The 27,031-nt window shown below is 56.9% G+C and overlaps 1 protein-coding gene across 1 annotated transcript; it reads left to right on the top strand.

Moving 5' to 3' along the window:
* Nucleotides 1-2,321: 2,321 nt before the first annotated feature.
* Nucleotides 2,322-26,542, top strand: CSF2RB (colony stimulating factor 2 receptor subunit beta). Its single transcript, XM_086712364.1, has 14 exons — nucleotides 2,322-2,473; nucleotides 9,137-9,380; nucleotides 10,488-10,611; nucleotides 13,125-13,318; nucleotides 16,504-16,655; nucleotides 16,738-16,906; nucleotides 17,497-17,632; nucleotides 17,809-17,966; nucleotides 19,120-19,259; nucleotides 20,248-20,410; nucleotides 21,493-21,583; nucleotides 21,794-21,851; nucleotides 22,736-22,839; nucleotides 23,429-26,542. The coding sequence occupies exons 2-14, from the start codon at nucleotides 9,305-9,307 to the stop codon at nucleotides 24,531-24,533; spliced, it is 2,670 nt and encodes an 889-aa protein (XP_086568490.1). The 5' UTR covers nucleotides 2,322-2,473; nucleotides 9,137-9,304; the 3' UTR covers nucleotides 24,534-26,542.
* The last annotated feature ends 489 nt before the right edge of the window (nucleotides 26,543-27,031 follow it).

The raw sequence follows: 27,031 nt of genomic DNA, 5'->3' as shown, positions 1-27,031 counted from the left end.
CCCGGGAGTCAGGTGGGATCCGTGCATTACCTACCCCTCTCGTCAGAGCCACGCTGAGTGACCACACACCCCATCTCGCCTTGTGGGATCTCCCACAATCCTGCGTGTGGCCCGCATTTCTCTCCCCATCACCCGGCACGTGCCCTCTGGCACAGAGGAGGGTCTTGGCAACTGTATGTGGAGTAAACGAACGAATAACTCTGAGCACAGCAGGGTCGGGGCAAAGGCACAGTGAGCGAGGCACATCCCCGGGCGCAAAATTTAAGGGGCACCCAAACAGTAGCTAAGATAAATAACATTTTAGCGCGATGTTGTGAAAAACTAGCGCAAAAAACCCGCAACAAAGTGTGAAATTTTAGTTTATTTCCTTTAGTTTAGAGGCGCCCCTCAAGAACATGATCGAGCTTTTCTTGTTCTATTTCCTTATCTCGTTCTTGTTGCCTGGTTTTGTACCATTGGCAACTTTGTTTTAAAAGCTGCAGGCTGTTGGGGCGCCTGGGCAGCTCAGCTGGTTGAGCGTCCGACTTTGGCTCAGCTCACGATCTGCGGTTCGAGAGTGCGAGCCCCACCTCGGGCTCTGGGCTGACAGTTTGGAGCCTGGAGCCTGTGTCTCCCTCTCCCTCTCTCTCTCTCTCTGCCCCTCCTGCACTTGTGCTCTCTCTCTCTCTTTCAAAAATAAATAAACATTAAAAAAAATTAAAAGGTGCAGCCTGTTAAATTCTGATGTCCTGCATTCAGGCCACCTCCCTGCTGCGTCCCAGTCACACACTCCCTCACCCTGATCGGCGCTTGTCACACAGGGAGCCCAGAGGCTGGGGGGCGCTTGGCCCACCGGAGGAAGGGGTTTGACCAGCTTGCTGTTAGGAGCTCAGCCGAGCTGGGACAGGGAACGCAGAAGGCAGGTACCAGAGTAGCCAGTTATAGCCACTGGCCGCAGGGAAAGGGTTGAGCCTTAACCACTTATGGCTGGAAGAAGCCGGACGTTACACCTGCAGACAGCGCCTTTTCCATTCCCCGCATAGGGTGGAATGGAGGGTGCGTGGATCCTCTCACCGTCGAGGAGGCCAGAACAAAAAAAAAAGGCTCTGGCCATTTTCCCAAGCCTGGGGTTGGGGGAGGGCGAGAGCTCAGAGTGGAAAGAATGGGGTGCTGAGTCAGAGCGGGGGGGCGGGGGGGGGGGGCAACGCGTCCCCCGGGTGTGCCCCTTTGAAGAGGGCCTCTCCCAGAGGCCTCCGATGCAGATATGTGAAAGATCGCGGCCCGCCAGGGGCCCTGAGTCCTTGACCGCAGCTCCCCCAGAGGCCCCCTCAGAGAAGACACAGTGTACCCCGAGTCTGGTGTGCGAGGGCGGCTTTCCCCACAGGCCTGCCAGGGAAGCCTTCCTAACTGCCCACGGCTGGGCCTACAAGTCGCATACAGCTCGTCAACCAGGAGCCCGGGTTCTCACCACAGGCGTCCTGCCCTCTCTCTCGGCCCCGCTCCCCCTGCTCTCTCTCTCTCAAATAAACAAACTAAAACCTCATACTTTGTTGCAGGTTTTTTGCGCCAGTTTTTCACAACGTCGCACAAAAATGTTATTCATCGTAGCTGCTGAGTGTTTGGGTGCCCCTTAAATTTTGCGCCCGGGGACGTGCCTCGCTCACTGTGCCTTTGCCCCAACCCTGCTGTGCTCAGGGTTGTTCGTCCGTTTAGCCCACGTACAGTCGCCAAGACCCTCCTCTGTGCCCGGGGGCACCTGCTGGGCGACGGGGAGAGAAATGAGGGCCGCACGTAGGATTGTAAGCGGGGGGCGGGGAAAGACCGCCCTGCGCACTGAGGACTGCGGGACAGGATGGGGAGGTGCAAAACAGTCACCAGGGGAATCAAAACACTACGGGCTAACCCTCGGGGGTTGTCTGCAGCATATCATTTGGTTCTCTCCACAGCCCTTGAGTGTCTGTAGATGCTCACGGGGGAGTAACGGGGTTGCTGGGGGAGCGGTCCCGAGACCCGGCAAGGTCACACGCCAGTAACTCGCGTAAAGTTACACTCTGAGCAGGAGTACAGGTGGGAGCCGGCCCAGCTCCATCTGGCTCTGGGCTGTCCCCTGCTCTGGTTATTGCAGCCACCGCCCCCCCCCCCCCCCCCCCGCCTCCCCCGGGGGCGGCACAGAAGGCGGCACGAAGCCACTGGTCGCCGAGCTGACCGAGGATGCGCGGGTGTGTCCAGGGGGGGCGCTGCTGGCACAGGGAACAGCATTGACAAAGTCAGCGAGGCCCAGAGGGAAAAAAAAAATCGGTATCTCGGTGTCCACAGTTCTAAGAAGCTGGGCAATGTTGTGAGGAGTCACTTGTGCAGACACAGGCCTGGCCGGTGTCGCTTCCTCTTTCTGCTTCTGTTTCCTAACGACGACGTCAGCATAAATAGGAAGCGTGACAGGCTCCCTGTCGCCTGGACACTCCAGCAGAAGGCTTTGCTGTCCCACCACGAAGAGGTACAGCCTGGCTTTCAGGGGCGGGCTGGGGAGCGGTGGGGGAGGCCCAGGCTGTGGACGGAGAACGGGGAGAGGCGGGGGGTGTGGGGTGGGCGGGCGCGCTCGGGGACTCGGGGGGCGGGGGTCAGGGCTTGGTCTCTTGGGAAGACTGGCCAGGCTCCTCGGGCAGCCGGGGGCTGAGCAGACAGCCAGCGGTGCCTGTTTCCTTGAGTGTTGTGTGAACAGGGCGAGGGCCTCCCGTTCGGGATCCAGCCGTCCTGGAGGGAGGACTCCCGGGGAGGCGGCGGTCACACACCTACCTGCGTGGCGTCCCTCTTGGCTTTGCCGCTAAAGTGTCGCCGAGGTGTTAGTGGCAGTGAACCGGTTTCTGCCTCCTTGTCTCTGGAGCAGGAAGAACACATCAATCGTCCCTGACATCCTGGTTTCATATATATTTTTTTTAATGTTTATTTATTTTTGAGAGAGAGTGAGTGAGCAGGGGAGGGGCCGAGAGAGAGGGAGACCCGGAATCCGAAGCAGGCTCCAGGCTCCGGGCTGTCGGCCCAGAGCCCGACGCGGGGCTCGAACCCTCCAACTGCGAGATCGTGACCTGAGCTGAAGCCGGACGCTTAGCCAGCAGAGCCACCCAGGCGCCCCTCTGCCGTCCTGGTTTAGAAAAGGAGACCTGGAGAGTGAGGGTGTGTGTGCGTTTCCATGGGTGTCCCTGGGGATGTAGGGGTGCAGAGAGACTGGGAGGCGAGGGGGGAACCTGGAACTTTGTCATGCTCTGGCCCAGAGCTTGGTGTGGCTTTGGAAGCTCCCTTTGGAAGACGAGAAAGGGCTCGGTCTCTCTCGAAGAATGTGGTTTTACTCTCAACACCCCACCCTGAGCCTCCGTTGCTCAGTTGGGTTCAGGCACAGGGGTGGGTGTTCCGCACCCAAGTCTGTGAGCTGGTGGGGGATGGGGGGGGGTTGCGTCTAAGGGTGTATCTACCTCAGGATGTGTGCAGGTGCGTGCACTTGCCCTGTGGATGGGAGCGCGAGGGCTTCCAAGGTCCCCACCGGGGTGGCAGCCTGTGCGGCCCCACCAGACGGGTCCCGGCGACAAGTCGCAAGTGTACAGTTTTGAGTCTTAGGGATCCTGCTACAATTTTGTGTCACCGGGTCCTGATTTTCTCTACCCCTCGCCTTTCGTGCTTCCTAATAGTTTTATCATGAGTGAAACCTTTCCCGTTAGCTCTCGGCCCCTCCGTTTTTTCATTCGCCAGTTTCACTCATGTCGTGTGATACGCACCAAACACTGCAGAACAGTCCCTCAGTTGTTTAATGAGCGTGTTTCGTACTAAGCGAATATGTGGCTATCTGCTTTATCAGCCGTTAGAATGATCCAGAATTGTGTAGCGTAAGAGACAAAGCGCCAACTATCACTATCTCCCGGCCTCACATCCTACTCTATACTATATGTGTCCTTCCAAAACATTTTCTAAGCGCGATGCAAATATATAGCTTTCCTTTGTACATAAACAGGAGTATAAGCAGACATATTGTTCGGGGCGCCCGCATGGCTCAGTCGGTGAAGCGTCCCACTTTGGCTCAGGTCATGATCTCATGGTCCGTGAGTTCGAGCCCCGCATCAGGCTCTGTGCTGACAGCTCGGAGCCTGGAGCCTGCTTCAGATTCTGGGTCTCCCTCTCTCTCTGCCCCTCCCCCCTCGTGCTCTGTCTCTCTCAAAAATAAACATTTAGGGGCGCCTGGGTGGCGCAGTCGGTTGAGCGTCCGACTTCAACCAGGTCACGATCTCACAGTCCGTGAGTTCGAGCCCCGCGTCGGGCTCTGGGCTGATGGCTCAGAGCCTGGAGCCTGTTTCCGATTCTGTGTCTCCCTCTCTCTCTGCCCCTCGCCCGTTCATGCTCTGTCTCTCTCTGTCCCAAAAATAAATAAACGTTGAAAAATAAACATTTAAAAATTAAATATATATATATATATATATATATATATATATATATATATACACACATATTGTTCTATGACTTATATTTTCACCTAATATTACATTTGGGACATTCCACAATAACACATATCGATTTAAGTCGTTTATTAGCCCTACAAAATAAGGCAGCATGTATTAGTAGGGGCCACACCACAAGTTACCCAATCCCATACTGATAGACATTTCGTTGTTTTTTGTTGGGGTTTTTCTTCCCCCCATTTTTTCCACACCCGTGGAGGTGTTTCTACGGCCCAGATGCCTAGAAGAATTACTGAGTAGGAGATTGTGCATCCAAAAATGTAATAAATATTGTCAGATCATCCTCAAAGCAGCTGAATTAACATACACCCCCACAGTGGTGTATAAAAGGCTCATTTCTCTTTAGGAAAATGATCAGTCTTTAGACTGTATCCGGGGCGCCTGGGTGGCTCAGTCGGTTGAGCACCAACTTCAGCTCAGGTCACGATCTCATGGGGTTGTGAGTTGGAGCCCCGCATCAGGCTCTGTGCTGATGGCTCAGAGCCTGGGGCCTGCTTTGGATTCTGTGTCTCCCTCTCTCTCTGCCCCACCCCCCTGCTCATGGTCTGTCTCTCTCTGTCTCAAAAATAAAAAAAAAAAAAAAAAAAAAAACATTACAAAAATTTAGAAACTGTGTGCAATGGATGGAGGAAAATTATCTGATTCTTGCTTGGAGTTTTCCTTTCCCTGATTATGGGTGAAGTTACTCCTCTTGCATATGTTCATTGGCTACCTGGGCTCCTTTTATGATACGTATAGGAATGTTTTGTCCATATCCCGGGTTTTTTGTCTTTTACATATTTACTGTAGGAGTAGCTCATTTATTAAGTACACTAACAATTTATTTGCATAACGTTTAAATTATGTTTCCAGATCATCACTTGTCCTTTTTCTTTACCATGTGGAAGATACTTTCATACAAAAGCATGTTAATTGCCTTCCAAGTTCAGTTTGGGTTTGGTGTCTTGTTAACCCCTAAGGTTAAACAAGTACCTGTAATGCTTTTTATCATTTTAGTTTTGACTTTTAGAACTTTAATCTACCCAGAATTTGGAGGGGTAGGCAATATGTAAAATAATTATCTAGCTTTAAAAAATTATCAGCTAATTGTCTCAACATCATAATTATGAGCATGTGGCCCATCCTTTCCTCTGTGATTAGAAATGCCGCGATTTCTTCCCAAATTCCTATTTGGTTGTTTACCTTATTGTTTTCTAGTCCATCTGTCCGCGATCATACTCCTCGTCATTTTTCTGGCTAATAGAACCCGTCTCTCACGTTCGGCTTGTTATAATCTAGAACCGGTCTGTCAAGCCTGTTAAAACCCCTTTTGGAGTTTTGACAGAGATTGCGTTGAATTTAGAGATTATGTGGGGGAGGTGGCAGTAGTGGGTGGCCTTCCCCTGCTTGTGCCCTTGACGGGGACGACACGCACATTCTCCTTCGACACTGACGTCACTACTGACTGGTAGTAGATGCCCAGAAACACCAGCGTTCCCTTCAACGCCTCATTTGTCGAGGTTCACCTGTCAGTGTGTTTAATTGGGAATGGCTTTTGTATTACTGAATACTGGGAAGCATCTGTCAAGATAAGCTGATCCTTCTTTCCCCCTTTAATCTGTTGGTCTGTTTCTTTTAATCATGAAGAGATTGCTTCATGGCTCTTTGTCTGTTTCTGGAATAATCCCCAGGTGGCCATGATACATTCTTCTTCTAGAAGTCTTTGTCAGATTGCCCTATGACATTCTTTTTGTCTGGAATGAATTTATGGTTTGCTTTGTTTGTTTGTTTTTTCATTTCCAGTTTTTATTCCTACCAGTAAATTTCTTCATGAGTTTGGGAATTTTGGTGTGCATGTTTGTTTCGAGTAAAAAGGTGTTTGGTTTTTCTCTTCTCTTTTTTCCCCTCTTCCTCCTTCTCCCTTCCCTCTCCCTGTCCGCCTTTTACTCCTGTGCTTACCCCTCACTCTTAGTGGCTTTTAACCCTTACCTTTTTAACACATGTACATAACGTGTATTTTCCATCAACATTTGGGCGTAATTAACACACTTCTGTGCCTCCAAAACAAGACACGAACCCTAACAAGCTTTCAGTTCTCCTCTGCTTCCCCCCCTCACCTCACAGCCAGCTCCCACCTTCCAACCACCTGCATCGTTATCACATAACTCACTTTCACTTTATAAGTAACAATTCTTCTCTACTTAGTGTAAGTCTTATTTGGTTTCTTTTCTCACCACTGATTCCAGTATTATATGCTATCTTTCTTGAACTCTTTTTTTCCCCCTGAAATATATCCCAGAGCCAATTGTGTTTCTTAGAAAAGATCTGAAAATGTTCTTTGTCTTTACTACATTTCCAAATGTTGCGTTTTTCTGTCCATGAGCGTCAAAGGAAGCTTGACTTTTAATGATTCTAGGTTTAAACGTATTTTCCCTCAGTGTTTTCAAGACATCGCTATCTACTTAGAGTTCAAGGTCACTTGTAAGAAAATCTGGCCAACCTGACCCTTGTTCCTCTGAAAATAATGTTTGTTTCCTACTGGAACCTTTTGGGAGTATTCTTTTATTCTTGGATGACCGAGAATTTACCAGCACGTGACTGAGTATGGCACTGTTAAAAATTAAGTTTGTCCTTCCCTTTAGCGGACTGTTGTCTCCTTTAAGCCCTGTGAAGTTTTCTTCTATTTCCATTTGTATCTTTTTGGTTGCATGGAAAAATCTTCAAACAACCGTGGCTTAACAATATGGAGGTTTATCTTTGTTCTCACATAAAAGATGTCCGGAGGCAGGCGCTCCCAGGCAGGTGTGGTTGCTCCAGAGTGACAAGAAGGATCCAGGCTTCCCTCTTTCTGTTGTGTGTGGTTCCATCCTCAAGGTAACCTTACGGTCCAAAATGGCTTCCAGAGCTCCAGCCATCACTTCCAAGTTGTAGGCTGGAAGAAGGAAGAAATGGGCCCCTCCTCCCCTGGCCAACTCCCTTTAAGAAGCCTTTTTTTGGAAGGCACACCCGATGCTTCCGCTCACATCTCCTTGGACAACTTAGTGACATGACCACACCTAGCAACAGAAGAGTGTAGGAAATAAAATCTTTTATTCTGTGTAGCACCAAGCCCAGCTGAAGCCTGAGCTTCTGTGACCAAGGGAACAGGGGGCAGTGCACACACCGTCTGCCACGTGGTTTGCAACTTTAATACGATTTAACGTCTTACATTGAAATTTTTAATGAACCCCATTTTGGGTGTGGTATGGGACAGAGATTTAGGTGGACACATTTTACAGTGTTATTCATTGTCTCTTAGCCTTTGGTTTTTTTTTTTTATTATTATTATCTATCCCTTCACGTTGATTCATGACTCCTCCTTCCTCACGTAGGACGTTCTTGGGCAGGATAGAATTGCCTGGTCAGGACGTCCATTGACGTATTGTGTATGTGTGCAACACGCTTACTCATCAGATCTTTACAATAAATTTTGCTACTGGGGAGAGCCTCCTTATTGCTAAAAAATCTCAGGAACTGTCCTCAGAGCGATTTTTTTTTTTTCCTGAGGTCCTACAAAAAGCCATGTTGGTAAATTTTGTTTGGAATTGTGTTAAACCTATAACTTATCTTAGGAGGAATTGCTCTCTTAGCACACGTAGTATTTCTACGTGTGGTAAGACCCAAATAAAAGCTCTGGAAGTTTAGGCTAGTCCCAGGTAGGCAAATACGTAGACTCAAGCCCTTACCGCAGGGCATGGCCTCCAGCTACAGAAGCTGAAGGGGATGAATACGTCCCCCCCGCCCCCCCCCCCCCACCAGCTCCAAGCAAGCCTGTTCGTCTTTCTGGAGCCTTTATCCGACTAACCTGTCTATGAACATCACCGCATTGGGTTCTTCTCGCGTGAGATACGTGTATTTGTGCCCACATTACCGACGCAGAGAACAAGGTTCAGGGAGCACTGGTGGGTCAGCACAGGCCGCTGGCGGGGGAGAAGCAGAGCCTGGGCTGAAGGTCAGGTCTGCTGAGTCCAGAGCCGTGCTTTTCCCAGTAAGAAAGTTGCTGCTTCGTGTGTGTGCACATGTGCCTCTTGAGTGAAATTTCAGACAATCTTAGGGGGAGAAAAGGAACCACTGTCCCCTGTTCTCCTCTCCTGGGTACTTCCCAGGGCCAGACAGAATGAAAAGAGGAAATCCCCGGCCTTCTGCAGAGAAAAGGGAACAGGCATTCCGAGGGTGGTGTGGGAGGGTTGACAGTAAACGGAGTGTGTGTGCGCGCAGTGTAAGTGAGCGTGTCCTGTGATCACGCCCAGGGGAGGGGAGGGTGTGACCCCCACACCCCTAAAAGCGGATCGGGTCAGAGGCCGGCAGGGAGCTCAGAACAAGTCAGATACCAGGCCTCCCTGTGAGGTTTTTCCATCGCCAGGGGACTGCATAGGAGCTTCTGATGCACGACCGAGGGGTGGGGGTGGGGGTGGGAAAAATCTCACTTCTTCAGAAGCCACTAAATGCATCTCCCTCAAAGTCACGCCCCAGGCACTGAGGCTAAGGGGAAAGGACTGTCCTGGGTGCCAGGCTGAGGTGGCAGGGGGCGCCAGAGGCCGTGCGTCACTCCCGGCTTCACCCTGCAACGTGGGTCAAGTCCAGGGAGTGCAGGACGGAAGGGGGTCACTCACTCTCAGCTGATGTCCCTTCTGCAGGCGGAGTGCCTTCGCAGGCGAGAGGGCTCACAGGAGCCGGGGACATGGGTCTGGCCTGGCCTCCAGCTGAGCAAGCATACACGACTCCGGGTCACTGAGGACCCCAGCCCCTGCCCAGACCCGGGCCCACCTGAGCCGGCCACCCGTTCGTCCAGAGCTGACCCAGAGATGGTGCTGACCCGGGGGCTCCTCCCTGTTGCCTTGCTGGCTCTGTTCTGGGGGCCCGGCGTGGCGGGGGCCCAAGGTGAGCTCCGTTGCTGCCTTCCCTTCCCTGTGACCCTCCTCACAGCTGGCCCTTGAGCAAGGCCACGCCCACACGTGCCCAGAAAGCCCCAGACCCCTCCCGCCCTCCCTCATTCTCCCCCTCCCTGTCCTCTCTGGCGCCCCGCGCCCCCTCCTGGATTCTCCCTCTTCTCCAGCCTCCTGAACGGCCATCTCTGCTCGTGTGGCTTCTCTGCCCACCTTCTCAGTGTGGCATCCCAGGCATCTCCCCTCCGGGCCGGTCGTTCCAGCCTTAATTCTGATCCCCCAGATATTCTGTGCCTCGGGTGGCTTTGACCGGTCCCCTCCTCTGTGCCTTTCTTCCCCGGGGCCCCTCAGACTGACGGTCTCTCCCTGCTTCGGCCCCAGCACCCTCCTCCTGCTCGGAAGGCCCTGCTGGGATGTTCCTTTGGCTCTTAAGGCGCACCGCACGAACTCCCCCTCCCCAAGGGCTCCCAGAGAGCATGGCTTCTCTGATAACCCCGAGAACCACATTCTCTCTTCCCACCGTCAGACCCTGCAGCTGACCAAGAGACCAGGACAGGGAGGTCCCAGAGGGCTCTGCCATGCTGCCACTCTTCCCAGGCTGTCCCAAAAGGGGTCCAGGGGCCGGGCCCATGCCCGATGCAAGCGTCCCTCCTGGGGTGGGAGACAGACCCTGCGCCAGGAGCAAGGGCACAGCAGGGGCTCAGGAAACGTGCTGTGACCCTATGAGAATATTGCGTTTCTAAATTTGTTTTTTACATTTATTTCTGAGAGACAGAGCGTGAGCAGGGGAGGGGCCGAGAGAGAGGGAGACCCAGAATCCGAAGCAGGCTCCGGGCTCCGGGCTGTCGGCCCAGAGTCCGACGCGGGGCTCGGACCCGCAGACCGCGAGATCATGACCCGAGCCGAAGTCGGACACTTCACCGACTGAGCCACCCAGGCGCCCCTAGCATATTGTGTTTCTACCCAGGCAGCGGGGCCCACGGCTAGGGCCCTCACAGGACTCCGGAAAACCCCTCCCTAGCTCTCAGCACTCCAGAGGGGATGGGGGGGGGGTGACAAGGGACATCCAGATGTGACCCCCTTTCTGCCTCTCCCCGGGCAGAGACCATCCCACTGCAGACCCTACAGTGTTATAATGACTACCACAGCCACATCACCTGCAGGTGGGCAGACACTCAGGATGCCCAGAAGTTCATCAACCTGACTCTCTTCCGGAGGCTGAATGAGTAAGTGCCACCAGGGCTCAGGGGTCAGAGGGGCCACAGGGAGGCTGCTGAGTGGGGCTGTGCCCCGGGGGGGGGGCTGGCCAGAGGGCAGGGACAGGGAGGCCCCTGCCCGGGAGCTCCTGCCCCATTAGGCGGCCAGCCAGGTCCAGGTGCTGATGGCCGGCGTCGGGGTTTGGAGGGGGGGAAGAGGCTCCTACGTGAACATCGCTGTGGACGACAGAGGTGGTGATACTCGTCCTCCATCACGGTTTAACAGAGTCGCCCTGCAAAGGTCAGTTTTAGATTATCTTTGCTGCGAAGTGGGCAGGGCAGGCGTGTGACGCCCAGTTCACAGGTGAGCCGACCTGAGGCCGCGGTGGCATGGTCCACGGGGCGGCTGTGGGGCCGAACGGGAGCCAGGGCCCTGCGGCCTCCGGAGTGTGGATTTTCTCCGTTGCCCTCGCATGGTCTCCAGGGGGACGTGCCGTTTGGGAAGATTCCGCACAGCGTTCTGGGGTCTGGTGATGGTCTGACCCACCATTCTGGGGATAAATGGCTGGCATCACAGGTGCAGAGGGACCCCCCCGCCCCGCCCCGGAGGCCGGACCCTCACACCCCCAGTGCCGGCCTCCAGCGCTCTGTCCCGCTCTCCTGGGAGCCCCCTTCTTCCCGTCTCCTCCGCCCTCCTCGCCCGCCTTCACCTCCCGCCCTCAACTGTGGCCCGATTCCTCCTGTGCTGAGACACAGCGCGGCCACCACCAGACGCCAGCAAGGCCTGAGGCCCTGGGGTGCCTCCTGACCCCCACCTCCTCCGGTGGAGCCCACCCTCTGCTTCCCCTTGGAGGCCACCCTCCCCCAAAGAGTTGGCTAGACCCGCAGCGTCCAAGGTCTTTCCGGTTATTCTGAACCTGGAATGACTGGCCCCACCGGGCCACCCAGACCGCTCGGGCCCGAGGCTACCAAGCCCTCCCTGCTGTTAAACCCAATGCTCGGTCTCAGCCTCCTCCCTCCTTGACCGTGGGCGGCACCTGACACACACCGGCCCCACGGACCGTGGTGAAAGCACCTGCCTCTCCTGGCCGCCACAACCCCCCCTCTCCTGTGTCTCCCCAGCTCGCCTTCTCTGTCTCCCTGTTCACTCCCTTCTTTCGTCTCTAACTTGAAGGGTGAGATGCCCTGGGGTTCCTCCTTGGATCTCCGCTCTTTCATACCTGACCCAGTGGCAGAGACCCAGCCCCAGGCTGCGCGCTGGTGACTCTCACGTCCTCTCCAGCCCCGCGCCTCCCCCCACCCCACCCCCCAGCTCCAGGCCTGCAGGTGCACTTGCCCCCCCCCCCCCCACGTGGCCTGTAGACGAAGGTGTCTTCCACCGCCAGCGATTTAAACCAAATTCCGCTCACCCCACCCCCCACCTCCCGCTTCACTGAATGGGAGCTCCCAGAGGCTCCTGCTGACCAGCTGGGAGGTTCGTTGTTGTCTACCCTCCTTTAGCACCTTCCCTTCCCCATCGCCGCCTCTAATCCGTCAGCAAATGCTGCAGACTCCATCTTCGAACAGGACGCGAATCTGGCCGAGGCTAACACCACCACCCTGGTGCGAACTACTTGGCCCGTCACTTGGCTATTTCAGGAGCCTCCTATCTGGTCTCTCAGCTTCCGAGACTACCGCCCCCATCCACCCCTATGTATCCACGGCCCAGCGGCCAGAGGAAGCCTTTGGGTCACGACATGTCACCCCTCTGCTCATAACTCAATTATCTCCATGCTCAGTGACATCCAGATTCCTCGGTTTCCTTTTAAGCGCTGTGTCACCTTGCTGTACTGGTCTCCCTCACCTCCCACCCTCACAGATGCCACTCCATGCATTCTGGGTGACTGCCTAATCCTACAACACTCCAGGGGCGCCTAGGTGGCTCGGTCGGTTAAGCGTGCGACTTCGGCTCAGGTCACGATCTCACAGTTTGTGGGTTCGAGCCCCGCATGGGGCTCTGTGCTGACAGCTCAGAGCCTGGAGCCTGCTTCCGATTCTGTGTCTCCTCTTCTCTCTGCCCCTCCCCCACTTGTGCCGTCTCCGTCTCTCAAAAATAAATAAAAATGTAAAAAAAAATTTTTTTTTAATCATACAACACTCCAAGCCCGTGCCTGCCCCAGGGCCTTTGCACCAGTTGTTCCCTTTACCTGAACTCGTCTTTCAGGTAAAGCCCATTTGCATGGCTCCCTCCCTGACTTCCTTCAAGTCTCTGCCCAAAAGTCGCCTTTGCCACGAGGCCTTCCCTGTCTCCCCTGTTTCAGATTGCACCCCCACCCCCACCCCACCCCTTCTGGCTTCCGTATCTCCCTGCTGTATCTGTCCGTGTAAAGTTTGCTCCATCTGACACGTGACGTATTTTATCCAGTTCTTCCGTGCGTGTCCCCCTCCACCAGGATGGCAGCACCCTGGCCCCGGACAGAGCCTCGCACATGGTGACCGCTCAGGACCTTTGTTGAACGCATGATGCTTCTTCACTCTGGGCTCACCATGTTCTCTGCTGGCAGGAACCCTCCAGTGCCAGTGTCCTGTGATCTCAGTAATGACACGGGCTTGTCGTTGGACCACCCCTGTGCCGGCTGCGTGCCCAGAAGATGTGTCATTCCCTACAAGATTTTTGTCCTCGCCGACAAAGACTACTTCTCATTCCGACCAGACAGGCCTCTGGGCGCCCAGCTCACCGTGACTCTGGACCAGAATGGTAAGTTCTGGGGTTCCCGGATGGCGGTGGTCCCAGGAGGACAGTGGACCCCGGGGGTGGCGAGACGGCAGAAGGGCCAGGAAGCCAGAGTCTTCAAGGGGGGGAAGGGGGTGGCTCTGGTCTCTTGAGAGAGGAGGGTGCGGCCTCCCGACAACCGAGGCATTGGAGCAGGTCCAAGGGGCGGAGCCCCCGGCCGGTGGCACCTCCCTGGGCCCTGACTGCTGCAGCACCCGCCAAGATACTGCCTTCCAGCAGTGAAGGCTGCCCTTCTAGGAGAACCAGCCTCCCTATTCGGGTAGAAACTTCCTAACTTGAGAACACCCATCACCGATATAGCCTCATCCAACGTCTGCAACAACCCATTTTATAGATGAGGCAGTTAAAGCCCAGAGAGGCCACATGACTTTTCCAAAGCGCCAGCCCTGAGCAGTCAAGCCAGTGATGGATCAGCTCTGCCCAGGGTTTCCTGCCCTGGAGATGGAGGTCATCACCTCCCTGCCCTCCCTGAGTGGCTTCCAGCGAGTGCGGCCCGCGTGTCCACATCGGCCCCAAAAAGCCAATGGTCCTGGGTGGGTGTCGATGACCTAGCTAGGCTTCGTTCGACTGTGTGTCACCCAGAAATATAACCAACACTTCAGCCTCATTAATTCAATTTTTATCTGTGCTCACAATGAACCTACACGAGAGATGTTCGAGGGGATCACCTTTTAAAGTTGAAATTGATGCGGTAAGAACCCTACGGATGGCTGGCTTTTAGGAAACACTGCCCAATATTACGTAACCATTACGACGACGGGTGGTGTCGCGCACCCCTGTTTTCTTTTTCACCCCATGTCACTGATGTTGAAACCGAGGCTCGGAGAACAGGAACTTGCCCAAGGCCTCTCAGATACACGTGTGTGACTTTAGCATCCGGGGTCCCGAACGCTGGGCAGGCCCCACTGTAGGTGCAAGCGTCACATGGAGAGGGGACTCCCGCCTTCGCTTCCTGCCTGTTCTCATGACGGCAGCACAAAGCCGTTGCCCGGAGGAGGGGATTGGTTAGGCCATGGCCGATTCATTTGCAACAGTGTCTCTAAATGTGTTTGATGGATGAGAAAGGGCCCCATCCCCGTGGGGCTCAGAGCATGCAGGTTGAGGGGCCAGGAAACACCGGAGGTTGAACCAGAAGTGGGTGCCGTGTGCCACATGCTGAGGGGCAGTGGGCAAGGAGCCTGGGGGCCGGGGGGTCAGGACAGGCTTCCCCGGGGCGGGGTGGAAAGAGCTTGGCAGGGAGAGCTGAAGGGTGGGTAAGAGGACAGAGCAGGAAGAACATTCCTAGAGGAAACAGCGTGTGCCAAGGCTGGGAGACCGGGGAGGGCAAGGCGGGTTGGGGCAACCGCGAGAAACTGTAGCCCAGAAGCATCACCATCAAAAGGGCCAGACAGCGTGAGGAAGACGGAGAGGGGCAGGTGCAGGCAGGGGCCTGACCTGAGGACGCTGCTGGGCCCTGCAAAGGGGCTTAGGGGCCAACGTCTAGGTGATGGAGAGCCATCGAAGGCGCATGACTTGATCAGATGTGAGGATGCCCGAGGTGGGTGACGCACAGGGTAGACGGCAGGGGGCAGGAGGCGGCAGGAGGCTGGGGCCCGGAATGCAACCTGAGGCACTCGTCCCACGGAGAAATGACGAGCATGCTACTGGAACGCGGCCAGGGCATGGGAGCGGGGGGCAGGGGGGGCATACAAATCATACTTAGGACACACGTGCCCTTCACTCGTTCATCTGCTCCCTCACTGAGCACCCACATCCACCAGCACAGCAGTGAACAAGCCGGTCAGTGTCCCTGCCCCTGTGAAGCATATGGCCTGGTCACAGGGAAGGTGATATGCTGGACATGGGGACAACTTAGAAACGGGGAGGGGAGTGTGACGTTTGTCTCCTAGAGCCTGTGTTCAGCAGGGAGCTCAGCTCCAGCCCCAAGCCATTTTGGCAATGGATCAGGGAAGCTTCTGGTGCTGAGGAGGAACAGGTGTGTGCGTTGGAGCTGCTCTGAGGCTCCCACGAGTGGAGATCTGGGGTATTTTCCTTCCTCTGTCCGTTTCTCCATCTGCGAAATGAGCTAGTGGACTACGATCTCTCAGGTTGGAGGAACAGGTTTGCGCTCAGGCTCCCAGTCGTTTCAGTTGGGAGCAGCTTCTAGAGCTCTGTGCTGAAAGGGATTCCCACTCCCCGGGGGGCTCAGGGGCTAGGAGTGCAGTGATTGATTAGTGATGTCTGCTGTGGCTGCGGAGAGATCTGCCACTCGGGGCTTAAGATTTTCTAGAGGCTCCAGCTCGGACATGCTCTCACATGCCACGTCCCGGTCGGACTCATTGGACTGTGTTTCAAGGTCATCCCTCAGCATTCAGACACAGAAGCTTCGGGAAGGCGGGAGCCGTGCCATTCGTTAACGACTATGCTCGCCCAACAGACACACGTTTGCTGTTGGTTGACGGAATGCCTTCTTGAAAAGTCTGTGAAGGTTGCCTACATGTATTTATTCGTGGATTCATTCATCCTTCATTCACTTTGTCCCCCAAATTCACTGAACCACTAATCGCAGACCATGGGGGTAGGGAAGGGTGTGGAGGGCCGAACCCGGCCACCCATAAGCTCCTGACTACTTGGAAAGGCAGAAAAGGAGACACATAAATGCCCCAGGGCTCTAAGGCCCATACAACGGGCTGTGGTGAGACAGGAAGAGGGGCAAGGGATTCTGCCCAAGGGGATGGGGGCATCCAAGAAAGTTCTAGAAAAGGAGACATTTATGCTGGGCTCTGAGAGGAGCAGGATCCTGGGCAGGTGGAAAGAGGAAGAGGATGGACAGCATCGCGGGGAGTAACGTGAGCCACAGCGCCCTCTGCTGGGAAGGGGCCGAACAGGCCGCGAGGTGGGCTCCATTCGGAGGAACTTCACTGGCAGCACCTTTCACGGAGCTTGTGTGATATACGCCCAGAAATCTGCGCGGCTTTCATTCATGTTCACAGTGAACCCCCACAGTTTGGCAGGTGAAGGGCCTGAGGCCCACAGAGGAAAGGGGTCTTGTCCAAGGCTGCTCAGCGGGTAGGACGGCACTCAGCCTGGGGCCCCAGTCCGCCCACACAAAACGTGCCGCCCTATAGTTATCCAGCCCCTTCTGAGCCCTTGACCGCCCCTTCCTCCAGTGCAGGCCCCTGCACCCAAGGACCTCCAGATCACCGCTGTCGGGGACCGTTTCCTGCTGACCTGGAGGGTGGCCCCTCCGGGTTCCCAGAGCCACTGGCTGTCAAACCTGGAGTACGAGGTGGTCTACAAGCGGCTTCAGGACTCCTGGGAGGTAGGGGCCATGGCCGGCTCTGCCCCAGCCGAGGGACCTGGCCCAGCTGGCACCTGTTCCATTAACCCCTCCCTCCCCGCAGGATGCCCCTACCCTCTACTGCAACTCCTCCCAGGCTGTCCTGGGGCCAGAGCACCTCCTTCCCAGCAGCACCTATGTGGCCCGAGTGCGCGCCCGCCTGGCCCCCAGCTCAGGGCTCTCGGGGCGGCCCAGTCAGTGGAGCCTGGAGGTTCTCTGGCACTCCCAGACAGGTAACAAAGCCAAAATTGGGGCAATGGCCTCCTGAGGGGAGGGCGGCTCATTCAGCTTCCGGAAAGAAAGAGTCCAGGGGTCCGTTTTGCGGGATTCCACAGATCTTCTGTAGCCTGTGTTCAGGATCGATACCCAGGGCGGACCCCATCCCTACTGTGGCTCTCCAGACACAGTGGCTGCGTCCCACCCACGGCTGGGCCCCAGCCTCTTCTGCGCGCTTCCTGTGCCCACGTTACAGGGATAAGCGTCACGGGCGGTGGCCGTGGCATTCTGAGCAGCTGTGTTTCCGTGAGCGCTATGCTGGGTGTGGACAAGTCAACATCATCGTGTTGCGTCTCCCCCCCCCCCCCCACCACCAACACTGAAACCAGACGCTCTCCCCAGGGTGCACAAGGGGGTAAGAGGGTTCGCAGAATTCACTCTCTGACCTGCGGACACACCTCGGGCAGGTTCAGGCTAATGCTAAGCCCTAGTTTTTCTGGTCCCAAAGCCCCACGATCTCTCTGAGATGAGGCTCACGGTAGGTCCCACTGAGAGCGAAGGAAGGAATGGAGGAGGGGAGGATAAAAGGAAGTGTCTCCCTTCCCAGGGGACAAGGCCCAGCCCCAGAACCTCCAGTGCTTGTTCGATGGGGCCGCCGTGCTCAGCTGCTCCTGGGAAGTGTGGTCCGAGGTGGCCAGCTCAGTCTCCTTCACCCTCTTCTACAAGCCCAGCGCCAGTGCAAGGTGAGCGTCCTCTCCTCCCCACCCCCACCCACCCTTCCCTCCCCTCGTCACCACCTGTGTCCTTCAGACCTCCCCCTGACCCTGGGATTTCCCAGTGGAAGCCATGGCTCATCCCGAGGTTGCCTCCCTCCCGTGGCCTCTGCCTCCCTCGCCCTCACCTGCACCGTGATCCTCAGGGAGGAGGAGTGCTCCCCGGTGCTGAAGGAACAGCTCCCCGGCCTCTTGGTCCAGCACCGATGCCGGATTCCCGTGCCTGACCCCAGGAACCACAGCCAGTACGCCATCTCTGTTCGGGTGAAGGAGGAGGAGAAGTTCATAAAGAGCTCAGACCACAGTGAGTTCGCCCCCAGCCTTGCGTGCAGGCCCCCTTGCCACAGTCCCGTCTCGTCACGTAACCCACGCAAACTCAGGACTCCCTGTGGCCCAGTCTTCACGTTGGTCACTGTCCTCCAAACGCGGCCCAGCGAGCCAAGTGAACAAAAGTCATTCTAACCTTGACGTTCTCAAGAAGCAAGGACACCGCAATGACAAGGGCAAATAACACGAAGGAAGGTTCCACTGATACTCCCCAGGAGCACATCTCTAAAGCCTGTTTTCTCCGATTTCTTGAGCTCTGCGTTCCTGTCCAACCCCGCAGCTCCTCTGAAGCCCCTTCTGCCAACTGTACTCCCCTAGGCCTCCCCCCCACCCCAGACTCTCCCTTTCGTCCCCGGATTGGGTTTTTCGCTCTCCGATTTCCAAAGTCCTCCGCGCACTGATATTTTCAGGCTTCGAAATAGTAGAGCTGTGAGTTATTTCTTCAATCGGGGGCTAGAACATGCGCAAATAAATGGTAGCTCCTTGCGGGTCAATATCCACGACTCCTCTTATGCAGCAAGAATCCCATGCAAAGGAGCCTCCTGTGTTGCTTCCTGAGGACCCAGGCTCTTCCATCCAGGCTTCAGTGTGGGGGGGAGGCCACAGCCAATCTGTCTTGCTCACCCGGGTTGGAATCTACCACTCACTCCGGGGACGCCAGGTTGTCCTCTTTTTCTCCACCACTCGTTAGCTGCCTGGCCTTGGCAAGTTACCTAATCGTTCCGGGGCTCAGTTTCCCCGTCTGTGAAGTGTGACGAGTTAATAGTACCTACCACGTTGGGTTGCTGTTAGAATCGAGTGAGAGATTCGCGCAGACTGAGCATGTGTGACGATACCTGCGACATAGTTAATTCTCTAGACTAGGACGAATAAATAGTGTTTCTATTTTTACGTAAATGCTGGGCGTAGCCCGTGCTTTGGCCCACCTCCCTACAAAACGAGCCTATCTCAGCATCTCCCAAGAGGAGGGCCACTCAGATCAAAGTGGATAGTGTGGCAAAGTGAGGTGCAAGGACCCCAAGAAGGGGTGGACCGGGAGAGAGAGCGCCTGTGACGAGCATGGGATGAAAAGAACGTTCCATCGGAGGAATGCTAGGAACAGCGTTCCCTAAAGGTTTCCCTCCCTCCAGTCCAGATGGCTCCCCCGACCCTCAATGTGACCAAGAGCAGAGACGGCTACGCCCTGTCCTGGACAACAGAGGAGATGCTTTACAAACACATAGGTCACACCTTCCAGATCCAGTACAAGAAAGACGCAGACTCATGGAAGGTGAGGGCCTATGCCCGGGAAGGGGCTTGGATTGGGGTAGGGGGGATGGGAGAAAATACACAGGGGGGCGCCGACCTGCCAGGGGCCTGGCTCCCAGCAGGTGACCGGTCAGAGGAAGCCGCTGAAACTTCGCGGTCGCGGCCCTGTGTGGTCAGTTGGTCCTTGTCCTATACCTTGGCGGAGGTGCTAAAGTTCACAGGGGTGATGTGACATGGCCCAGATTGACGATGGGACCCTGACGTGCCAAGGGGATGTAGACGTCGGGACTCAGAGGGCTGAGAGGCAGCTGGGTGAAGGGTTTTCAAAAGTCAGGAGGGGATTCTTCTTCAGAGAAATCTCTGGAACGCAGATGTGCAGCTGCTGAGAGCGGAGCTGCTCTGATAAAGCAGGCAGGGCCCCGGCCCAGGGTTCGTTCTCTGGCCCCCACCCCCAGACGGCCCCCGGGCTGTGTGTGCAGCACCCGGGCTCCCCGCAGCCCCAGTCGGCAACCTCAGAGCCCGCCCCAGACCTTCAGGTCCAGAAGCGGGGAAACGGAAGCCAGGAGGGGCGCGGTCAGCGGTGGAGCTGGGAGTGGGGCCCCGGCTCGCAAACCCCGTCTTGGGGTCCAGCGATGCTGCCCTGCATTCCTGGGCAGGCCATAACCGGGGTCCAGGCCGTCCCCGAGGAGCTCGGGGGTGGGCGGGGCGGTTTAGAGTGAGGGTGGCACACGCTGTGTCCTCAGGATTTCTGGACCTCGGTGTTGTCCTATGTCGCAGGGGTGCGGCCCCCCGTCCCGTCCAGAGTGCTCTGCCTCTGTGCGCCCTGGGGCAGGGCCCTCCATGGGGGGCAGGGAGGACTCAGATCTGGGGATGCAGCTGCGGCCGGGGCCTGACGGGACAGAAAAGCTGGGGCGCTGAGGTGGGAGGGGCTTGCGCTGTGCCTCCCCCCACCCCGCACCAGGCAAGTAGCCTCAGCCTCAGCAGACCTGCTCACTCGCCTGTGCCCACAGGAGAGCAAGACGGAGACCCTCCAGAACTCCCACGTCATGTCACTGCCACTGCTGGAGCCCTTCACCAGGTACCAGGCGAGAGTGAGGGTCAGGCCCACCCCCAGCGGCTACAACGGGGTCTGGAGCCAGTGGAGTGAGGAGACCTTCTGGGACACGGAGTGGGGTAGGTGTCCCAGCCCCCCACTTCCGGGTACAACCCAGTTGGGCAGAGGACAAGCGAGATGTGAACACAGGGGTGTGACCCCACTCCACCCGAGTGTCCTTTCCTCCACGTGTCACTAGTCACTGCAAAGCGACGCCTATGTGGCAGGTGAGGTCCTGAGAGCAGAGAAGAAGGGTCCTCCCTCAGACTGGCGCTTAGCCCTCTATTGATATGGCCCACGGTTTGTTCCATTAGCCTTGGTGACAGCCATCACCTAGTGACCACTCAGCATGTGTTTCCGGTTACCATGGTAGCAAACATCAGGAGCGATGGGCTGGGGCCTGGGATTGGAAGGGTTCGGTCTGATTTCTTAATCTCCCCCATTGCTGCTTCCAGTGTCTCTCACCGTTGGCCATAGTGGCCACCAGGAGACAAGTACCAGACTAGGTCCAGGAGGTGGTGGCAGAGAGAGGACGAGGAGGTATTAGCAACAGGGACCCCAGCCCCAGCCAGCCTTGCAGGGGGGGAGTCGCAGGGAGAGGGCCACAATCAAGCGGAAAGGAGGACTGGACACCAGGCCTAAGGGAAGAGACCAAGAAAGTCCTGCAGGGGCCCAGCCTGTGAAGGGCTCAAGGCTGCCAGGCAGGCAGGAAGTTGGGGCTCCTGATGGGCCTTTGTACCTGCTGATTCCTACACTAGCACGGCCTTCCCCATCTCCGCCTCTCCAAGCCTCCCTGTGCCTCGATGCTCAAGCTTATATGCTGCCTCCTACAGGAAGTCCCCTGTGATTGCCATGGGCTGGAGTCACGGCCCAGCCCCCCACCCCCATAACTCCTTCTGCTACTAGAAAGAATCTAACCCTCTGTGTCCTTCCCAGCACTTGAACATGGGGGTGGGGGAGGTCAGACCAATGCCCTCTTCTTCGCCTATGTCTGGCCTCCCCCCGCCACCACCCTGCACGCCAAGGCAGTGAGTTTCTGGAGCGCCGCGCCTGCACAGAGCAGGGTCTGGGGGCACTGACCTGGCCTCCGCTCCTCCCCACCTCCTAAGCCTCCAGCTCTGCCCCTCCCCAGATGCTAATATTCCTTTTTCCTTCCCGGAAGTCCTGCCCACGTGGGTCCTGGCTCTCATCCTGGTGTTCACCACGCTGGCCTTGCTCCCTGTCCTGCGCTTCTGTGGCATCTATGGGTACAGGTAAGGGGACTCTATGATGGGTGGGAGGGGTACTCAGGAGCCCAGGGGGTGCCAGGGACCCCACAACTGGCTCCCTCTAGTCCCCACTCCGCACCCGCTCCCTGGGAAGCCTTGGCCACCTCCCACCTTCTCCCTGGGCCTCAGTTTCCTCTCTGCACGTGGGAGAGCATGGGGCCTCTGGCAGCGGTCACCTCCCTGGTGTCTCTCTAGGCTGAACCGGAAGTGGGAGGAGAAAATCCCAAACCCCAGCAAGAGCCACCTGTTCCAGGTAGGAGCCGACCGCGAAGGCGGCCAGGGTGGTAGGGGCGCCTCACTCCTGCAGCCACGTCCCCGTCCCTATGTCTTCCCCGCCTTCCTGTGGCTTTGAGTGTGATGCCGAGGTGGCCCGGGAAGGTGCCAGGAAGCTCTAAGAGGCAGGCCAGCCCTGGCAGGTTCAGCTCTGCAATCCTCTGGGCACCTGCAGGCTCCCAGGGCTGGCCCAGGGTGCAGGGCTCCCTCGGAGCCGGAGCCGGAGGCGGGAGTCGGGGTGGCCTCGGGGAGGGGCTCAGTTCCACGGGGGCAGGTGGGCTCACAAGAGGCAGAATGGCTTCCCTGAGGATGGGACAGCAGAGCTGAGCTTTGAAGGAGCCAGGGTGGGGCCAGGTGGGAAAGGCCACCGCAGACAGAAGGCCTGTGGAGGGTGGGCACGGGACCCCCCTCATAAAAGGAGCCGAGGGGGGCAGGCAGCGAGGCTGGGGGCACATCCCAGATGCTGAGATGGACGCAAGGCAGGCGGCGGCACGTGGGTCACAGGAGCCCTTTGGTCCAGCAGGGCCAGCTTGCCCGGTGGCAGGGGGGTCCTCATGGCTACTGTGGGGGAAAGTAGGGTGTGAGTGTGGAGGCAGTGACACCCCAGATTAGTGAACTTGCAAGAAGAGGGTCCCCATCCTCAGACGCTCGAGGGCCCATGGGAAGTCCCAGCCCCTCTCTGGGCTTCTCCTTCCTGGTGTCAGGTGGCCCGGCTGGTCCTGACCTTGCTGAGACTCCTTCCGTGTCTGCGGGGCTCGCTTTATCCCCTGTCATGCCCTGGCTTCCTCGCCCCACCCCCACCCCCCACCTTCAGCTTCTCGGGCTCCCACACAGCCACGGCACAAGTGTCCTTTCTCTTTCCAGAACGGGAGTGCCGGACTCGGGCTCCCAGGCAGCATGGCGGTACTCACCATCAGGAGCCCCTTGCACAAGGGGCCGAGAGGCAGCTACTTCCCTGAAATGGAGGGGTGAGTGTCTGGGCACAGGGTCCCTAGGAGGTGGGAGGGTGGCCCCATCGTGCACCCTGGAGGCTCAGAGGAGGTGGCCTCTGGCCTGTGGCTCAGTATAGAGAGATCCGTGGGGGTCAGTGGCTCTAAAGCAAAAGACATACCCGTCAGACATCCGGAAGACTTTCCTGGTTCCCAGGTTAGGGAGGGCCATACCTTGGACTTGGCCAGACGCGGAAGACCGGAGCAATGACCTCTCCCTGCCCTACTGGCCAGGCAGACCCCACACTGGGGTGCTGATGGCACGGTGGGGGATGAAGGGACGAGGGCCTGACCGAGCCCTGGTCCCCGAAGCTGGGTGGATATCAAGGAACCTGGGGTGAGGGGACCACACCTGGCAGGGGAAGAGCTTGAACAAGAACATGGAGGCTGGCGGGCGAGACCCACGAGGGCCACCCGATGTCCTCTCCGGGCCCGCTCCCTCACCTTGCCCTGCTCTGTGCTCTCCCTGAGCTCCGGGTGGGGCCAGACCTCCCCCCGACCCCGGCCCCTAGCCCCAGCATGAGCTGAAGTGGCTGCCCAGGGGACCCCAACGTCCCTGTCCCCGCAGGGTGTTTCCCGTAGACTGCAGGCACAGCGAAGTGTCACCTCTCACCACAGAGGACCCGAAAGATGTGCACGGATCACCATGTGAGCCTGACACAGCTTCAGCCACTTCGGACCCGTGCACGGAGCGGCCCCCCAGCCCCCATCCAGGCCTGTCGGCCCCCGCGGGCAGGCCCGAGAGCCGGGTCTCCGGCTTCGACTTCAACGGCCCCTACCTGGGCCTACCCCGCAGCCACTCCCTGCCTGACGTGACGGGCCCCCCGGAGCCCCCACAGAGGGGCGTGAGCCAGAAGCCACAGCCTCCGGGGTCCCTGGAGTACCTGTGTCTGCCCGCGGGAGGGCAGGTGCAGCTGGTTCCACTGGCCCAGGTGATGGCACAGGGCCGGGCCAAGGATTTGGAGAGGAACCCCGGCCCGGAGGCCGAAGGGAACCCCTCACCGGAGTCAGGGGCAGGCCTTGCCTCTCCTGTATACAGGCTGATGGTGGGCGGTCAGGGCCCAAAGGACAGGGCCCTCACGGCTCTGCCCACTGGCTCTGGGGACCCTGAGGACGGCGTCACGGCCTCTGGCTACGTCACCACCGCAGACCTGGCACTTCCCTGGCCCCCGGGGCTGCCATCTGCCTCCAAGGTCCACCCCCTGGACCTGCCCTCAGACCGGAACCACGGCCTCAGTCTTGGACCGGCCCGTAGGCTCTGTAGCGTCCCAGCCCCCACGAAGCCAGAAATCGAGGGCTATGTGGACATCCCTCTGACCCCAGGCCAGCCCCCCAAGTCCCCTCTGGGCAGTCCTGCCCCTCCTGCAGCCAGCAGCCCCATCCTGAGCCCAGGGGAGGCGGCCCCCAGCCCCCCACACCCCGAGGGGCTCCTGGTCCTGCAGCAAGTGGGCGACTACTGCTTCCTGCCTGGCCTGGGACCTGGCCCTCTCTCACCCTCTTCCCCAGGACCCTGTCCTGAGATCGGGGACCACGACCACATGTTCCAGGACAAGAAGGCCCTGCGCCCCGCCATTCCCCAGGTGCCGGCCGTCAGGCATTTCAAAGCCCTAAAACAGCAGGACTACTTGTCGCTGCCCCCCTGGGATGTCAGCAGGCCGGGGGAGGTGTGCTGAGCCACCCCAGATCCCGGGGGGGGGGGGGGGGGGGGTGTGGTCCACCTGCCCTCCCGCCACCTCCCGGCCCCTCCCACAGTCCCTTCCGCAAAGCCCAGGAGAAGCTTCCGTGTTGGAACAGATGACCTGGAAGTTAGTCGACCTCCTACCTTCTCACTTGACCTTCGGCCAAGGAATTCTGCCCCCAACGCCTCCCGATCTCTCTCTCAGACACACACACACACACACACACACACATTTTTCTGTCCTGTTAACTTAATCTTAAGCTCCAGACTGTTAGCGCTCTCTCTATACTCACTCCGTTTACCCACTTTTTTTTTTTTTTCCCCAGATTTCCTTGCTTTTGCCACTGTCTTCTTTCTTTTTCCACTGACTTATCATTCGAGTGAGCTTGAGGTCCGAGCTAAGCCCATCCTGAGAGGGCATGTCTCGGTCAGAGCCTGTTCTGACGTTGACATGTCCGGTTGCGTTAAGGACTTGTGTCTGCAGCCTGGCCCTGGTAGGCGCGAATGCGTGCGTTTCCCCCATGGGGAGGGAAGAGACCCCCGACCCCGTGAGGGTCCTGGGGGAGGGGTGAGGTGGGGAAGAGCAGTGTAGGACCCGCCTGCTCATGGCTGGCACTGCGGCCCCAGGCACTGTGGCAAAATACCAGCCCTGATGGCTGTCACACCAAGCCATGGGGCAAGAGAAGAGTTGTTCTGAGCCCGTGGGAGCCCCTGCTGGGCCCACCGCTATGACTGGGGAGGTCGGGATGCAGGCCCCTGCCTCAAGTAGGGGCCACCCGCCCAAGTGAGGAATGTCCCAGCTGCCTGCTGGCCACAGCAGTCTCCCTTCTACACCCGGGCTGGTGGGGCCTGCAGAAATTCAGAAGCAGAGGGGAGTCCTGAACCCACACACACTCTAGAAATTTTGGGAAAAACTGTTCAGCAAAGGAAAAAGAGGAAAACGATCAAAGCCTTGTACACTTTGGGGCTTATAGTCAACGTGGCCCTCCTGCCCTCCCTCCAGAAAGCCCTTACGGTCCCCACCCCCGCTGGCCATGGACGAGGGGCTTTTGATCTATGTCTGGGCCTCCATGGAGGATTATGGCTTCTTAAAGATCTGTGCCTTTCTGATATGCAAAAACAAAAAAAGGCATTAAATCATTTAAATTTGCATTATTTGATAGCTATCAGGTTGCACGTTTTCGTATTTTTTGGGCACTCCTATTTTGTTTTACGGGGCTAGCCCACTTAGGACTTTGCTCTGTTGGGTGTTCATCCTTTCCTGATTAAGTTTTTAAAACTGTTTACATGCGATCTTTCACGGACGGTGCACATTTTTTCCCCCCTAGTTTGTAGTGTGTCTTTTCGTTTCGTATGGGAGGCCCGTAGACGTACACGATGTCGACTTTTCCGCATTTCGGGTTAGAGTCGCCGGCTCCACTTTTGACGTCAAATTTACAAAAGCCTTCGCCACTTCGAAATCACGTTTGTCCTAATTTATATTTTCACCAGTACTTTCTGAGTTTCAAGCTTTTCGCATCAAATCGTAATGACTTTGGAGGGGATGCGTGCGAAGGGGAGAACTGCCTGTATGTTTGCACCAAACGAGTGGCCTGGGTGTTTTTCCATCGTTTGCCGAAACACCCGTTCTTCGCCCATCCGACCGAAATGCTACTTTTATGATCTAGAAAGTGCCTGAGATACTTGGAATGTTCTAGCTTCATAATGTTTTTTAAACAAGCGGCCAACCCGATGTCCTTGTAACCTTTATTCCCAAATCCCTGTTCATCACAAAAGTGTTTGTGGTCAGGGGGAAAGGAATTCTAAACAGCGTATATAATTCACCAATGGTGAAATTAACAACAAGACTTCAGGATATTCTAACGCGGAATCCTGTGTTACAGATGAACATGGCAGTCAGGCCTGCGTGGGTTAGAAAGAAGTCCAAGATGTGAATTTCGAGATGTGCAGATACTGTTAGCTGAAAAAAAAATTGCAATAAAATGTGTTCGCTGTAAACCAAAACCCTTCGCTCGTGCGTATGTGTTAGAATTGTCAGGGGAGGGGTGCGGTTTGAAACCACAGTTGCATTAACGAGGGTAAATTCTGTGAAACAGAAGGGCCGTGGGTCTTTGAGACACCACGGCGAGTTTGGGGACAGTGTAGACAGACCAGGAATGCAGTGCCAGCAGGGTGGAGGTCCTCAGACAGCCCCGGAGGGAGCTGGGCTCTAAGCCGAGACCTCCTGTCCCCAGAATTGTTACGAGCCAGCCCGGAGGGGAGAGACCTCCCAGCTACTTATCCTAATAAACTCCGTGAGGGGCGCCAGGCTGGCTCAGTGGGCGAAGTGTCCGACTCTTTGTTTCGCCTCAGGTCACGATCTCACGGTTTGTGGGTTCGAGCCCCACATCGGGCTCCGTGTTGACAGTGCGGAGCCTGCTTGGAATTCTCTCTCTCCCTCTCTCCCTGCCCCTCCCCTGCTTTCTCTCTCTCTCTCTCTTTCTCTCTCTCTCT

Source organism: Puma concolor, chromosome B4 (genome assembly GCF_028749965.1).
Source record: "Puma concolor isolate L17-30 chromosome B4, mPumCon1.1.hap2, whole genome shotgun sequence".
Lineage (NCBI taxonomy): Eukaryota > Metazoa > Chordata > Mammalia > Carnivora > Felidae > Puma > Puma concolor.
The sequence above is the reverse complement of the archived record's forward strand: the minus strand, read 5'-3'. Positions and strand labels throughout refer to the sequence as shown.

Coding starts and splice junctions, on each gene's coding strand:
- CSF2RB (XM_086712364.1), top strand. CDS start 9,305: ATGGTGCTGACCCGGGGGCTCCTCCCTGTTGCCTTGCTGGCTCTGTTC. Junction 10,612..13,124: donor CTCTTCCGGAGGCTGAATGA/GTAAGTGCCACC, acceptor CTCTGCTGGCAG/GAACCCTCCAGTGCCAGTGT. Junction 17,633..17,808: donor AAGCCCAGCGCCAGTGCAAG/GTGAGCGTCCTC, acceptor CGTGATCCTCAG/GGAGGAGGAGTGCTCCCCGG.